At 45.4% G+C, this 15589-nt stretch overlaps 3 protein-coding genes across 5 annotated transcripts; 2 read left to right on the forward strand and 1 right to left on the reverse strand.

Moving 5' to 3' along the window:
• The first annotated feature begins 707 nt into the window (after positions 1-707).
• On the forward strand, positions 708-6410 carry LOC306695960 (uncharacterized protein). Of its 2 annotated transcripts, none has more exons than XM_079159407.1 (12): positions 708-1429; positions 1731-1768; positions 1945-2061; positions 2867-2906; positions 3265-3363; positions 3454-3552; positions 3636-3821; positions 3938-3988; positions 4654-4732; positions 5050-5164; positions 5288-5387; positions 5494-6410. In XM_079159407.1, the coding sequence occupies exons 1-12, from the start codon at positions 1020-1022 to the stop codon at positions 6407-6409; spliced, it is 2250 nt and encodes a 749-aa protein (XP_079015533.1). In that variant the 5' UTR covers positions 708-1019; the 3' UTR covers position 6410. The 2 variants fall into 2 exon arrangements, with proteins under 2 accessions (XP_079015533.1, XP_079015534.1); XM_079159408.1 differs by having other exon boundaries at positions 3454-3546.
• A 1278-nt stretch (positions 6411-7688) lies between these two features.
• Positions 7689-8629, reverse strand: LOC306695961 (uncharacterized protein; the record flags this gene model as incomplete). 2 transcript variants are annotated; one of them, XM_079159410.1, is made up of 2 exons in its annotated part: positions 8492-8629; positions 7689-8358 (listed from the first exon to the last, which is right to left on the reverse strand). In XM_079159410.1, the coding sequence occupies exons 1-2, from the start codon at positions 8572-8574 to the stop codon at positions 7689-7691; spliced, it is 753 nt and encodes a 250-aa protein (XP_079015536.1). In that variant the 5' UTR covers positions 8575-8629. The 2 variants fall into 2 exon arrangements, with proteins under 2 accessions (XP_079015536.1, XP_079015535.1); XM_079159409.1 differs by having other exon boundaries at positions 7689-8367; positions 8492-8615.
• Positions 8630-10242: 1613 nt separating this feature from the next.
• LOC306695480 (uncharacterized protein) lies at positions 10243-15218 on the forward strand. The gene is made up of 3 exons (XM_079158734.1): positions 10243-10610; positions 13221-13526; positions 13634-15218. The coding sequence occupies exons 1-3, from the start codon at positions 10371-10373 to the stop codon at positions 13805-13807; spliced, it is 720 nt and encodes a 239-aa protein (XP_079014860.1). The 5' UTR covers positions 10243-10370; the 3' UTR covers positions 13808-15218.
• The last annotated feature ends 371 nt before the right edge of the window (positions 15219-15589 follow it).

Genomic DNA, 15589 nt, shown 5'->3' on the forward strand with positions numbered 1-15589 from the left:
TAGCGCAGAACACTCAAATACTGTAGGCTGGGGAATAAAATACACACACAAAAAAACAAATAAAAGTAATTCCACCTGGTTTTAATGTGTGTGGCAGGGAAAGTCTTCTGCATGCATGGAAAATGTTCACATCATTATATTTATAAGAATTAGTCTGTCTGTCTGTTATTTATGCTTTTATGTGAAAGCTGTTATTTGTGCTTTTAATTTAGATTTTTTAAACTTTTTAAGTTTGTGCTGTGGCCAAGACTCCCTTGGAAAAGAGATTTTGAATCGCAATGGGACTATACGGGATAAAATTAAATATATATAGATAAAGATATAGTATAGATACTGTATTTATTGTGTTATTTGTTGTATTAAATTACATTCCGATCTTTTATTCCTATTTTGTTTTTAAAAAAGCAATAAAAGCACAAAAAATATAGAAATATCCTTAAAACAATGTCCAAGTTGTGTTGATCTAACTTGCACTACACTTCCCATGATTCCCCGGCAGCCAACCGCGGGCGCGCTGTTTTTGCACGCCTGCTACTGTCTTCACAGATTTATAAACAATGCAGCTAGAGGCTGACTCTATCTGCAAAAGCTAAAGGGAAATCCTGATGATTTTTATAGCTGCTAAAATTCCGGACCGTTCCTGAACGTAACCTCAGTTTATATTTGGCTTAAAGGAGACGCAACAAAGCGCACAAAATGGTTGTGCGTCGGGCCCGGGCGAATAGTAGGTTTACTATAGCTTTAAGAACGCGAAAATAGTGTCTGCTTCTTTAAAATGATATCGGGTTATTGCTGAATAGATAATTAAGAAAAGTTTTCAATTCCTAATCAATAAATATATGCATTTTATTTGCGACGAACCCAAGGCATTCACAGAAAATGCCCCACTGTTGGATAAAGGCCGCTCGCAATCAAAACAAACGTCTTTAAACCAGATGTTGTCCGGTTTTATTCAAATTGCTAGTAGGCCTGCTTGCCTTTAAGCTGAAGTGGAAGTAGGCTGAGGTGTCCTCACGGTGATGGAGCTGGTGGGCAACCGAACCGCGGGTGTAAATAAAGGTGACGAGCAGGCGGAGGACAAGGCCGCAGAAGGGACCCCGGCCACCAGTACGACCGTTACCCCGCGGAGGGGGCTCAGAGAGCGGGGAGCATGCCGCCCGAGGTCTGGCGTCTCCGCTTCGTTAACAGACGTCAACGGAGCAGCGTCAAGCCCACAGAGCTCTGGGCGGGTTTTGAGAGACCGGTCAACGAGGACAGTACCGGCCTGGCTGAAGGACACCAAGAGCGACGACGAAGACGAACCGAGCCCGGACATCGGTGCGACCAAGCGGAGGAAAGTTTCCAACTCGAGGCGGAAGAAAATTTCCGAATCTGCGGGTTCTGCCGAGGCTGGAGGGGGGGTCGCAGGTGACAGCCTTCAAGGCACAGAGTACGTTTTGAATTTAACAGTAGTAGCTAATAGTTTGTTTATAATGAGCAGGGCTACACTTAAAACCTGTGTTTATGTCGGCGGGGTCGGTTCCTGTCAGACGCAGCCTTCACATAGCTCGTCCCCTTTCTGCAGCTCTGCATGGGGAGGGTGGAGTAAAACTCACCTGGCTTTACAAATTGACACTTTTTAAAAATGTATTCCACTTTAAAACTTTTAAATGCATTGCTGCATCAGAGGACAAATAGGAATGGTGGCATGTCAGGTCTCAGTGTTGTTGTTTTTTCTTCCTTTCCTGCAGCTCAGAGGACCCCAAGAAACCTGCCACAGATGCTCAAGGTAATCAGACACTCAAAACTCATTGATGCATCTCTTGCTGAACCTACATTTAAGTGACATCTTATGCTGTGTATGTGCAAGTGCCCTGTGTGTGTGTGATTGTGTCTGCACGTGCCTGTGCCACACTTCATGGCACAGTGTGTTTGATGGCGTGCTGTTCTGCTCCCTCACTCCAGCTCTACCCTCCAGACGCCCCCCAGCCCAGAGTCGTGCCAAGCCCCCGTCTGGCAGGGCCCTCCGCGGCTCTGCCAAGCCTGTGTGTAAGACCGAACCCGGAATGGAGACTCCAGCTGGTGAGCCACCTGTTGACAGTGAGCCACAGTGATTCAACATGTGGGCTCATAGTACACAAGTCATATCATACAGATGCAGGATATTACATCTTCAGGATGTGCTATCTTCAATAGAAAACCTTCAGTTGTGATTATGGATTTTCAGCGTGACTAACGGGATCAGTGCTGCTTTTTGAGCTACTAATGTGGGTGCAATCTTTTCTTGGTCCCTCTCTTCTACTTCCAATAACTCACTGGAGTTGGGTTTGTGCTCATCTTAGTGTCCCCCGCGAGACAAAAATGATGTCATCGCGTGTTTTGCGTAAAAAGCGCAAACGTGCCGCAAATTTCTGTAAGCCGGCACCCACTGCGCGCTGACATCACTCCCACAAGTACTGATGAAAGCAAATAACTGCAATTCAGAAGTAAAATTATGAATTCATTTTTGCTTTTATGAAGTCTCAGGATTTTAGAAAGGACAATTTGTTTAAATGCTTTATAAACAGGAGACCGTAAAAATCTACATTTGAGGGATTGTAGTATTGTGATGAATATTTTATACGAAATCTGAGTTTGTTATTTATATAGTTCCTCCTCAGCATCCAGAACTTGCATGTTTTTGGCGATAGCGTTCTCGACATCTTGCTTCTTCACAGAACTTTTTTTTTTTGCAGTCGACTGCAATAATATGTCTCCATGCTTTCATGCCTTTTCATGTTGCATCACTCATGCAAATGTGTACGTATATCTATAACTGGAGGCTTACGGTGCTTTTGTTGCCTCTCTCATACTTATGATGTCCTTCTTTTCTCTGTTTGTCATGCAGCAGTGGAAGGAGAGGTAGAAAATAAAGACAACTATGAAATGTAAGTGTATATTTTTCCCCCTTTGGTGAAACCTAATGTGCACATTGTGAGCGTTAAGGCTCCAGGCTCAGTGAGCCAGACAAAGTTAGAGACCACGCAATGGCTGGAGATGCATCCTTCTAAAAACATCCCACTTATTCCTTGCAGTAGACCGCTTCAGTTGTATTCAGTAGCTATGTGGGAACATTTGTCTTGTGTTATTTAGGGGAACTGCCCCTTTTTAAAGATGTGGTTATGTAGGATCACACTCTCTGTTTTACACACAGTCACACCAAATAAATATATACCGCTAGCTTCTATCTCTGTTACTGAGTGAGAGTGCTGCTGTGTTTTGATGACCGTCGCGTTTTTTGCGCAGTCAAAAGAAAGAGGGAAGCGAGGACGTCGCTGAGCTGGTCTTGGGTGATGAAGACCCTCCGTTTGGGGATGACCTCAGCTACCAGCCGCAGAGTCAGAGGTACGCTCATCATTCTCAACATTCACCCGACCCTGAGCAGACCGACCGCAGGGAGTTTTGTTTCAAGTGATTTTGTTCTTTTGCTCCCAGTGGTGCAGAGGAAGAAGAGGGTCTCAGCAGCGATGAAGATCTCCCCTTTACAGATGACCTAAATGACCAGAGCTACGACCCCAATGCTGAGCGGTGTGTGTGAGTGCCTGTCTGACAAAATTAGACAGGCATCGTATTTTTTGGGGTTCAGTGACGGGACATTCCTCCGTCTTTTTTTTTAGGGATGTCCCGAAACCAAAGCGCAGAGCTCCCCCGAGACCCAAGGAGAGGAAAGAGAAAGAGAGGGCACCTAAAAAGGAGAAGGAGGTCGCCGAGATAAAGATAGAGGGTTCAGACAACGTGGAGGGTTTGGAAGAGGAAGTAAAGCTAGAGGAGGAACTAGTAGAGGACCCGGATGGACCCAGGAAGTAAGTGTTACCAATGTACTTTTAAAGTGTGTGTGTGTGTGTGTGGGGGGGGGGGGGTTACAAAGCAAACTACTTGATTTTTGTATTTTTCTTCTTGTTCTCCTCGTCTGTGTTAGGAGAGGCCGGCGGAAAAAAGACGACAAAACCCCGCGGCTGCCAAAGAGGAGGTGAGGTTGAGGGGTCTCAATCCAAACTTTATTCCATGATTTAAGGAATCACTCTGTCATCATTTCATTCCAAAATACAGCACGTGGTAGTGGCTGCTGTTTGACGTAACTGAGCAAAAGAATTTGGATGTGTGAGACATTGATGAGAACTTTTGAGACCCATTTAAACTCTGGGTAAAAGTAAAATCTGTTTGTTTCTAACACATCGCACATGTGAGAAAAGACTATACTATACAGCACTTAAATGTGGAGTTTGAACATTTAACAGACTTTTGGGCGGGCCTGAAATCATGGCTCGATGATGCACTGGAGCCATTCTTAGCATCTCCCCCAACACTGAACAAAAAATGATGTCACGCATGAGAGGGTGTGGCGCGTGCTCTGGGCTTCGTCGCTATTGTTGCGGCTGTAAAATGATGGATAAATAGCTTTAAACCTCACAATCCCAGCAATTTGATCAATTCAGACCAATGGCATTTGTAAAGTCGAGAAGAGCCGAGCGATTTGAACTATTGTATCCCCATTGGCGGAAGCATGGGGCTTAGCAGGCAGAAGTCTCTGGCGTGCGTGCTCATCGACTCAGAACATCAATTTGCTTTACTCCCACTTCAATATTTGGTCTCGGTGCTGTGACGTTGCAATGACACATGCTTCGCCCCACACAGGAAGAAGCCGCCGGTGCAGTACGTGCGCTGTGAAATGGAAGGATGTGGGACGGTCCTGGCTCATCCTCGCTACCTGCAGGTCTGTCTCAGCAAGCGCACGATCCTACCGAGGACTACTTACCTCACTCGAGCACACGCAGCGATTTGAAGACTATTCCAAACATTGCTGACAACCGTTTGGATTTTCAAACACAAACTATAGAGGAGTTAGAGCTTCTACTAAAAGGTTACTTTCATTGTAGATAAATCTGTCTCTTGTTTTTTTAATTAATAGTGCGGTCCATAAGAGGTCAGAAAATAGACATATGTGGCCTCTTTCAGGTCTGTTTTCAGTCGGCTAGCTCCTCCATCCTGCTGATGATGATGATCTGTGTTTCTTTTTGTTCTGCACACCAGCACCACATAAAGTACCAGCACCTGCTGAAGAAGAAATACGTCTGCCCTCACCCCTCTTGCGGACGGCTTTTCCGACTACAGAAGCAGCTGCTGCGTCATGCAAAGCACCACACAGGTACACACACCCACAGCATTAACGTGACACACGGTTCCATCCGTGTCTGAGCCCTTCCTGCTATAATTTATGATGAATTTCAATGGCGAACGCGGCTATATTTGAGTGTTTTGTTGCTTCTAGACCAGAGGGACTACATCTGTGAGTTCTGTGCTCGTGCCTTCAAGAGCTCCCACAACCTGGCTGTGCACCGCATGATTCACACAGGAGAGAAGCCCCTGCAGTGAGTACTTCTCAGTTACATTGCTCACTTGCTTTCTCCGCTCACCGATTCTTTCAGTTTTCCAAAATGAATACATGCGTTTTTCCCTCTGGATCTGTCGCCGTAGGTGTGAGATCTGTGGCTTCACGTGTCGCCAGAAGGCGTCGCTCAACTGGCACATGAAGAAGCATGACGCGGACGCCACCTATCAGTTCGCCTGCTCCATTTGTGGCAAGAAGTTTGAGAAGAAGGACTGCGTGGTGGCCCACAAGGCCAAGAGTCACCCCGAGGTGCTAATTGCAGAGGCTCTGGCAGCCAACGCCGGCGCCCTCATCACAACCCCCGTCTCCCTGCTGGAGCTGCAGGGAAACCCCATGCAGGCCGAGGTCGCCGGCCTGGATGTGAGCCAAATAGGGCAGGTGGACCAGCTGAGCCATGAAGGTCAAGTTGCTCAGCTGGGTCACGTGACCCAACAGGTGAGTCACCAGGTGGTTTTACTGGGACAAGACCAGAGCCTCCATGCCATGCAGGTGCCTGTGACGATTGCCCTGTCCCCCATCGACCCGCCTTCGCCAGCGGAGAACCATCAGCAGACCCACCTCCAGCTCCAGATGCCCGTCCAGTTTGTGCAGGCTGCTCAGCAGCCCCAGATCCAACAGCTGACCCTCCACTCCAGCCAGGTGGTGAGCCAGCATCAACCCCAGCTGCACCCCCTGCAGTCGTACTCCTCCCAGCAGCAGAGCCAGGGGCAGACTCAAATCCTTCAAATGACCTTCCAGCCGGTCAGCCAGTCTCAGACCCACATTCTATCGACCTCTCAGCAGCTTCAGACCCTACATACAGCTGCTCTCCTGTCCCCGTCCCAGCCCCAGGCCTCCACTAACGGGGACAACTTTATTCTGGACAATCCGGCGCTCGAGCCGGCCAGCACCCTCGTGCACACAGAAGTGATGGGGGAGGACGGCGTGGTCTGGGAGCAGGCGGGACACGGGGACGTTCTGTCGGACAGCACCGGGAGACACGGGCAGCAGTCCCTCATGTGAAAGACTTAACAATACAAACGATAGAGGCAGGTCGTCATCAGTGACCTGATATACTGCATTGCAATGTTTGAGGTAAATGTAGGATCACACATATTACGTACCGTTCACTCATAGTCATATTTGGTAGCTTTTTAGAATATCTGTATCAGGGAACGATGTATATGTGTCCGTGTGTGTGTGTGTGTGCTGTTGCCTTTGTACATAGTCCTGTAAACTGAACTAGCCTTCTACGTGAGTGTGTTCAACGATGCCGAGGTTATGTTGCAAAGCTGTTGCTATTGTGCAATAATATAGCATACCTCTCAGTGATATACAGCACACACCTAGTGTGTGTTCCTAACAAAATACATCTGCTCTATTTATATCATGAATTAACACAAAACACACATTAAGAAGCTATAAACCGACCCAAACCTGTGTGGGGTGAGAACATTCTGTTTAAATGAACAGGCAGCTATTTTCTTTCTTTTTTTCATTTAATGTCCAGGTCTACTGTAAAGCCTTTATTTGGCGAGGTTAAAAGAAAAATACGACCGAAAACTATCTTCAGAGAAACATTTCAAAACCTGAAAAGAAATAGACAAAAAAAGATGTTTTACAGCTCTGTAAAAAGTTACAAAATATGCACATTTTAGCTATCTGGGCAGTGCTGTTAAACCTGCTTCACCGGCCACCGCATGAGCTCAGTGTTGGTAGACATTGAAGGAATAATGACCCACCTAATGTGTATATATACTCACAGAAGTCCTCGGCCATCATAAGCAGTCAAAGGTGAGCTTAGATGCTGTAGATCACACACGAACCCGTAAAATAACCGCAAGCACAGTCACTGAATTAGACTTATTAAAAGTGTAATGTCATTGGTAAGCAAAGCTATGTAGAAACCTCGGGGCATATGTCAATACTAAACCTGCACCTCTTCTGGTTTGTGATTTAGGATGTGTGGTAGAGCAAACACGAAAAGCTGTTCATTTATAAAGATGAAAATAAATGTCTTAACATTTGTCCAAAGTGTATTCACTCACAGTAATGAACACAAACCCAAGCAATCACAGCATGTCTTGAACTGGGACAATTAAGAGTTTTAGTTGCAGGAATAAAATCGGAAGTTGCTTTGAACAAAAAGCGTCTGCCGACTGTAATGTAACTGTATGCCTGAGTCATTAGCTGGTCCTATTAATGGATAGTGCACAATTTCTACAGCATGTATATACACTCAGAGAACATTCCAGTACTATTGCTTTAACGACAGCACAGTATAATGGCTGAGAACACACCATCAGGACATGTTGAGCTGCTCTCTGTCCCTCTGCGTGGCGTACTGCTTCATAGCTCGTTTAGGAGGAATCAAAGTGTTACTCAGTCCGACCTTCCTCTTCTTCCCCTGCTGCCCTCCTGACTCTTCCTCCTCCTCTTTGGTCTGCTGGAGGTTCTGGGATGCTCCACCACGTGACCCACCTGCGCGGGACTCTGCCTGACCCGACCCCGGCGTCTCCTCGCTCACGGGCGGGTGACCGTCAGCGAGAGTCTGGAGGTCACTGTCATGAGCAAACTTGCACTTGATCCCAAACCTGCACCTTCCGTTTTTCCTGTACGACACGCACACCTTCTTACCGCCGATCTGGGAGGGTTTGGCCTGCATTGTGAGGGGGACGTGTTTCTGCAAGGCGCTGAGCTTCCGGTCCGCCTGTGCCTTGAAAGGATTGGCAAACACGCCGCTGTCAGAAGAGGTGTTCAGAGAGGGAGGAGGTAGTTTGTGGGAGGCGAGGAAACCCGGGGGAGAGGAGGGCACGGCGGGCCGGCGGGCTGCAGAATATGCGGGCTTTTGGGGATGCGATGAAGAGGGATCCGGGTTCTCTTCCTCTGGGTCGGATTCGCTGGAAGCTGAACCAGACTCCAGCAAAAAGTTGCGGGTCTTTTTGACAGCTGATGCCTTGCCACCCGTCTCCCTAAAGGAACTTAAAAGATTTAAAAAAGGGTGCAGATAGAAACTGAGACGTTAACAGCATATGCTAGCTTAGTAGCATTCACAAGTATCTGACAATCTGTTATGTGCTCGGTGTTTTTTAAGTGAATGCTTACCAAACTCCACCATTGTTTGCATCCTCGACATCCCCGTCGCTGTCGGACTCCGAGGACACACCATAGCCAACCAGAGAGTTCATGGCTTTAAAATCAACCGAAGCTAAGCTTGCTAGCTGGTTAGCTTGGTCTCAAAATGAAAGCACACTAACACTGTTCCTGGGTTTGCTAGAATCTTACTATGAACTGTTGGATGCATTAAAATAATACCGCGGATAAATATTTAACGTCAATCATTCCCATTTCCTCTTTTAACAAGTTAAACGTCAAATGTTAAGGTCGACCATTAGCTGCTGCAATTTAGCCGCCGCTCGGTGTTTACATTCTAGCCGCCTGCACTGACACCTGCAGCACAGGCGTGGTATTGCATCCTTATCACTGATCCAGGAAATAATAGGGACGGAAATTCACTATATTTTACAGGATGTCATATAGTGCATTATAATCCTCATACATGTATTATTTTTGCATTGCAGAAATATGTTTGTGAATAACTTATGTTTGATAAATAAGTTGTGAATAGTTTAAATTGAAATTGCAAATATACCTCTACAATCTGCAGCATACAACACCATCTATCATAAGAGCCTCAATTGTATGGTGTCTATGACAATGTGTATTTTTCAATATCCAGATTTGGCTGTTACACAACTAAATGCTAAGGTTAAAATTAAATCATGTCAAGTTAAATGAATCCACTAACTCGTTGGATTCATACCTGTGCTAAATCAGTATTGTCACCTTATGGAATGAATTCATAAACTCTATATATCACAAATTGTTTAAGATAAGTTTAATGACAAAATCCAAGTGGACATTTGTCCGGACACTTGTCCTGTGAAACACTGGTACTAATAGCCAACATTTACAGCGGCTGCATTCCATTCACATGTTGCTTTCTGGAGGGCTCTGGCATTGTGCATGTTGGCTTACTGACATGGCTTCCTGGCCGTCTAAATGGAACAAACCCATCAGTTATGTCATTGGTTGCACCTGTTGCTTTTCTGCTATGACAATTATATTTTATTCTATTTTTTTAAATCTATGAGCAGGTCTCCAATAAGCAGATACATGGCTACATTTATTCCAAATTAAAAGCTGTAGCAGACCTCTTATCTGTACTCTATTTCCCATTAACACCGAGATTGTATTTTAATGAAGAGATCACTATAATAGTCTTTTATTGGTGCAGTTTCTGTTGTGACGGTATGGTACAGAATGTTTTTTATAGCTATACCACTTTATGAAAATGGTCAATAACAAGTAAAGATCTGCATTTACAATATGACTTACAGTAGGCTATGCAGTCATTTAGACTGGCCCCGTCAATGTTCTAATAGTACTTAATGCATACATCGGGCCTGATCAGTACTTTAGTGTCATTGGTCGAAGTTAATTTGAACTACTTTCTATACCTTTGTGAAGTTTAATCTACAACAATCATACTTTATAGACTCACATCAAGTATGCAAAATAGTCAACAAGTCAAAATAGGCCTATATTTCCGGTACAGATTCTTTGTATACTTTTCCTCATACAGGACATGTTCAAATAGTCCAGGCAGCATCCTTCTTAAGTTGAGACCGTCTTTGTTTCTGGCACTTCCAGTAAATCAGATAAGCTCCTCATGAATTAGTTGATGAGCTCCTCCCTGCCCTCTCCTCCCCTCCGCGGCTCACCGCCCCCGCTCGTCCCGTTAAATTCCTCCGGCCTGGCATCAAGTTCCCGGAGGGCGGAGAGTTGGCCGCCAACTCTGTAATATAAGTAACGGAGCAGCGAGCGAACGAAAACTGGGAAACTCGCTTTACCCGAAACCCCGAGGAGAAGAGGCGGTTCTGGCTCGAAGTGAAACCATGACCGGGAATCCGGTGTTGCCGGGATGGGGCGTTCGTGCGCGGGGCGTATAATACGGGGACTTGTCGCTTCGCCTGCTACGAGTGCGGTTCTCGTGTGTTCCCCGGTAGAGGCAGCCGCAGGGCCAATAATGGCAGCCAGGCAGACTAGAAGGGTGACCGGATCGGACCTGAGCCGGACTGCCGTGGCCCGGGCTAACGTGGCCCGGGCTACCGCCATAGCCGAGCAGCTGCGCTACGAGTGCTCCATCTTACTGGAACTTTATGTGAGTAGAGAGGCTTGATGTTTCCACTTGCTCCAACCAGCCAGCACAACTCAGTGTGCGTGTGTGTGTGTGCGCGTGTGGGTGTAAGGGAGAGTGAGAACTAGGCCAAGGTCAAATGGAAAATTAATAGATTTTCTCTGTGTGTGTGTGTGTGTGTGTGTGTGTGTGTGTGTGTGTGTGTGTGTGTGAGAGTGTGTCATGGGTGTCTCATGGATGCCTGTAACGTTGCTTGTGCGTGTGAATGTGCTTGAAGACATAGGCCTATACACTGACGATGAAAGGGATGCGTGCAAAAACAAGATAAGAGGGTGTGTGTGTGTGTGTGTGTGTGTGTGTGTGTGTGTGTGTGTGTGTGTGTGTGTGTGTGTGTGTGTGTGTGTGTGTGTGTGTGTGTGTGTGTGTGTGTGTGAGAAAGAAACGATGTCTAGGACAGCGGGGTGGGGGTAGGAATGCAGAGAAGGAGGGGTGAACTCAGTTGGAATGATAGGAGTGGGCGTTTTTTTTTTTCTGGCACAAACTCCTTGGCACTCTGCGGAGCCTCCATCTCTGTTCCACCAGCCCTTCGCCTAAAGGTGCGAGCTACCGGTTATTAAAACTGTCTTGGTGTCCCGCCAATTCGCCGCCTCGATCCTTCCTTACATGCGTCTCTCTAGGAGCTAGGGAGCGGCCTGGCATATGCCTCCATCCTCCTCACTACCTGGGTCTGACCCCTGCGTTCCTCTATCCTCCACGTGTCTTCTTTTTCTCACACAGGTTTATCTTGCGTCATTGACTTGGCAGAGCAATCGCTTTTTGGAACAACCGATGCATTCCACTGAACGCACCGTGAAGTGATTAGATATGTCTTAGCCTGTCGTACAGCATATTGGTGCATTTGAGGCCTGCGTTTTCTGTCCTCGGCGGGGAGGAATTGTCTCTGAAGTAGCATTTAATTCAGTCTTTGGCTCGTAAATCTCCCATGAATCCAATGCAGATTGAATATTTGTCCAGGCAGAGTATTATTTTCCCAGTCCGGCTGTCCCTCACCTATTCACTGGGTAAGAAGAAAAACTCATTTGCAACATCCGTTTGCTATCTCTTCAATCATTTTCAGCGTTTAATTAATAATTCTCTCTGGCTCCAAAGCATCGCTTCCCGGGGTATCTGTAACAGCCTGAGTCACATTTCCTCTGCAGTCTGAGCGGTATGCCCCCCCCCCCCCCCCCAGAGCATTTGGGTCACATTAGGTCACTCGGGTACTAACTTGCATGCAGGGTTTAACATTAACGCCTCAGTACGATGGCCCTAAGGATTCATAAGCACTAAAAGCTTATACTCGCTAGTAGGGCTGCAACTAACGATTATTTTAAGAATCGATTAATCTGTCGATTATTTGTTCGATTAATCGATGAATCGGATAAAAAAACAAAAAAGCATTAATTTCCAACCCTTTATTCAAAAACAGAACTCACAGTGCAAAGAATCTTCAGAAAGTGCACAAAGGTTGCTCGAACATCCCTGAGCTGTTAAAGTAATAATTAAAAAAAAAATGGACTAATATCAGGAGTGGGATTCAGTGGGTTACCCACGCCTCTCGGTGAAGGGTAGACACGCTGAGCCACTCAGTGTGGCGCGCGTGCAGCCCCGAATATCTAAGGGCATCACAGACCTGTTAATGCTTAATCTCGTGCGGCTGAACGATCTTCACAGCTAACTCTCGGCAAGAAAGTAAATACTAGTATTTCCCAAAATATGGAATTACTCTTTAGTCAATATTTTATTCATCTTGTTTCGGATGTTGACTTTTATAAGGATGTCGTGTTATTTTACGCCTTTTTTGTTCTTACAGTATAGAATTGCATGTGCTGCATTGAGAGGAGATCCGTGTTGCCCACAGGCTGTATATACAGTAAGAAGTGGACGTAGTCATCGTGACGTCACCTATTGGTTTGTGGTCTGTCGCTTTGAAGCTTGGCGTTTGGCGATTTTGCTGTCACCATCTTGGATTACAGCCATCTCCATGTAGTTTTTGTTGCTACCGTTGAACAGAAGTGACCATGTTTGGAATGCGGAGGAGTGATGTAGTGACACCGTATACGTCTCTGGTAGAGGCAGCGACCTGTCAATCACAGTAAGCCCGCCCTAAGGCATCCCCAGCTTTATGGTCTGTTTGACTCTAAATGGACCATCATTTACTAAATGAACATCATGCTGTATTGAAGAAGACTTGAAACTAGAGATTGAGACCATAAACTCATGTTTACAATGTTTACTGAGGTAATAAATCAAGAGAGAAGTAGAGTCATTTTCTCATAGACTTCTATACAATCAGACTTCTTTTAACAAACGGAGGAGTCGCCCCCTGCTGGTCAGTAGAGAGAATGCAAGTTTTAAGACACTTCCACATTAGTTTCACTCGACAGAACCAGAGGTTGCCGTCTGGTGTTACCTCATAGACAATGATCTTTGATAGAGTGTGGTTAGTATTTAATAGAAAGCATATTTATATTTTTCCACTTCACTTTCCAACTCCTCCTCTTCTTCCTTTTCAGCATGAATGCCTTCCCAAATCTCACTTCTGTTCTTAATTTCCCAACGCCCTTTTTTTGTTTTCTCTTGTCCCCCCTCAAGACAAAGAAGGAGAGTTTTGTTGCAGATGTTGCCGACGGTCGTCTGGTGTCCGTACCTCCCCCTTCCCCCCAGCTGGACACCAGGGACAAGCTCTGGTGTCTCCACTCTGCTCTGCTCCAGTGCCACAGCTTGCTGGAGAGTGCCATCGCCAGGGAGGAAGAGGAGCTGGGCGGTGGAGAGAAGGGCGACTATGAGACCCAGAGGAGCATGGTGAAGAACAGTCTGTCGTTCCTCCTGATCACCACCGGAGAGCTCCTCAAAGCCGCCGACGGCACGGCGGTCACGACCCCCGTGGAGGGCTTAGAGGTAGGCGCTGCTGTCGACATCATTGATGATGATGATGGTGGAAGTTCTAGAGAGAAATGAAGGCAGATCTTGGTGACCCCCCCCCCCTCTCTTTTTCTTGTCGGCAGTCAGGGGGGTCGACCGGTCTGTATGAGCTGAAGCTTTGGGTGTACCGGATCTTCAAGGAGGTGGACTACTGGACCAAGACGGCCATCACCACTTTGCAAGCGCTGTCCTCTGTTATCACCAAGGAGCGGGCGAGGACCACGCGAGTCCGGAGCGTGAGAAGCACCCGGCGTTGAGATGGGAGAAGTGTGTGTGTGTGTGTGTGTGTGTGGGCGTAGAGAAACTAATGAGAGAGAGAGAGGTGAGAGAGAGAGAGTGAATAGGTGAGCGCAGGAATCAGAAGATGAAGCAAGGTGAAAAACTGACATATGTGGTGTGAAAAAGAAAGAGATGAGTGAAAATAGCCAGCCGTGATAGTGAGACACAGATCTCCACTGACGGGGAGATGAGTGGGTTGAACAGCGGCCTTAGACAGAGAGGGAGCAAAAGACAATAACCATGTTCGTCACAGCTAATAACAACATCTGTTGGAACGAGTTTATTTGAAATACGGCACAGTCTTTATATTTATTGTTTAGCTTTTAAGACGACATCTAAGGATGCGTCGAGATTGAAAGATAAGAAGCAGAGTTTCTTTCTTTCTTATTTTGGTATTGAGGAAACGTAACGTCATTTAACTGCAACTCAAGATGCATGCAGTTGTTTTTCTCACCTGCCAACGTCAACATCTCGTGTGTGTGTGTGTCCCCCTCCCCCCACACTTGCACTCCTGTGATATGGCTGTATATGTGTGTTGTTATTTAAGACATTCTGCCACTGCAGCCAACGGAGGACGCAGTCAGCGAGGGGCACGTTCACATGAGAAAATGAGAACATTTGAATTTAAACCGCGTAGCCGTGTAGCGGTACTGCTGTAAATCATTCCACATGGGTCGTCACCTGTGGAAGCTCTTGTGTGTGTGGAGGGACAACACGTGTGTGACAGCACCCTCTAGTGCTTACAAGGACGCATTCCTATTTTCTTTCTTGATTTTCCTCAGTAATGCTTCTGTGAAATTATCCTCTGTTCTTATAGTTAAAGAAAAACATGTTTTTATTAGCAGTGAAATCACGTGACACGGTTCAGGAAGCAACACGTGTGGCGCAACTGCAGCATAAGTAGTGCGACGGATGGGCAAGCAAATAGGCACATATGCCGGGGGTGTAGTGTAAATACAGTGTAAATAGTAAACTTTTGTGATAAAAGAACATTTTCATGAAAACCTATACTGATTTTAACAGTTTAAAATAACAGGACAAATATGCATTTTTACTGCTGAAATGGAAAAATGCCAGATTTCAGTGTTTATTGATTGTGTTTTAAATATTTTTTTTAGATAAATAAATAAGAACAAAATCAATCTTAATTATTCTATTTATATTTATATTTTGAACACAGAACAAAAATATTTTTACTTCTGACATGGAAAAATGCTGGATTTCACTGTTTATTGGTTCAGTTTTAAATATTTTTTATGAATAAATCTAAAAATAATTATTAAAATATGTATTATATATATATATATATATGTTAAAAACACATACACACACACATACATATATATATATATATATATATATATATATATATATATATATATAAATTATGTATAAAATAAACATAAATATAATGGTTTAATTCATCAATAAGCCCAGCAAGAGCGAGACAAGAATCATTTTGGGTATCATAGTGGTCGATGTGAACACACTTCCCATTATGAACGGGTCTGAATTCAGACAGCTGACAGTAAAGAGTTGTGTCCGCCAAATGATCCCGTATCTATCCATTGGGCACTTGAGTCTTGCAGTGCCATAACCGACTTCTCGTTGATATGTTAACCTGCAGTAGATTGGTTTAATTGTGATCGAGCAACCTGGTCAGTCTCACCTGGACTGTTCCAGCCGTAGCCTCAGATCGTCTTTAATGATGCATGTTGCTCCGGGGTAAGACAAAGCCAAAGATACTGTCGGGAGAAAAA

The sequence above is a fragment of the Pholis gunnellus genome, assembly GCF_910591455.1.
Source record: "Pholis gunnellus genome assembly, chromosome: 5".
Classification (NCBI taxonomy): domain Eukaryota; kingdom Metazoa; phylum Chordata; class Actinopteri; order Perciformes; family Pholidae; genus Pholis; species Pholis gunnellus.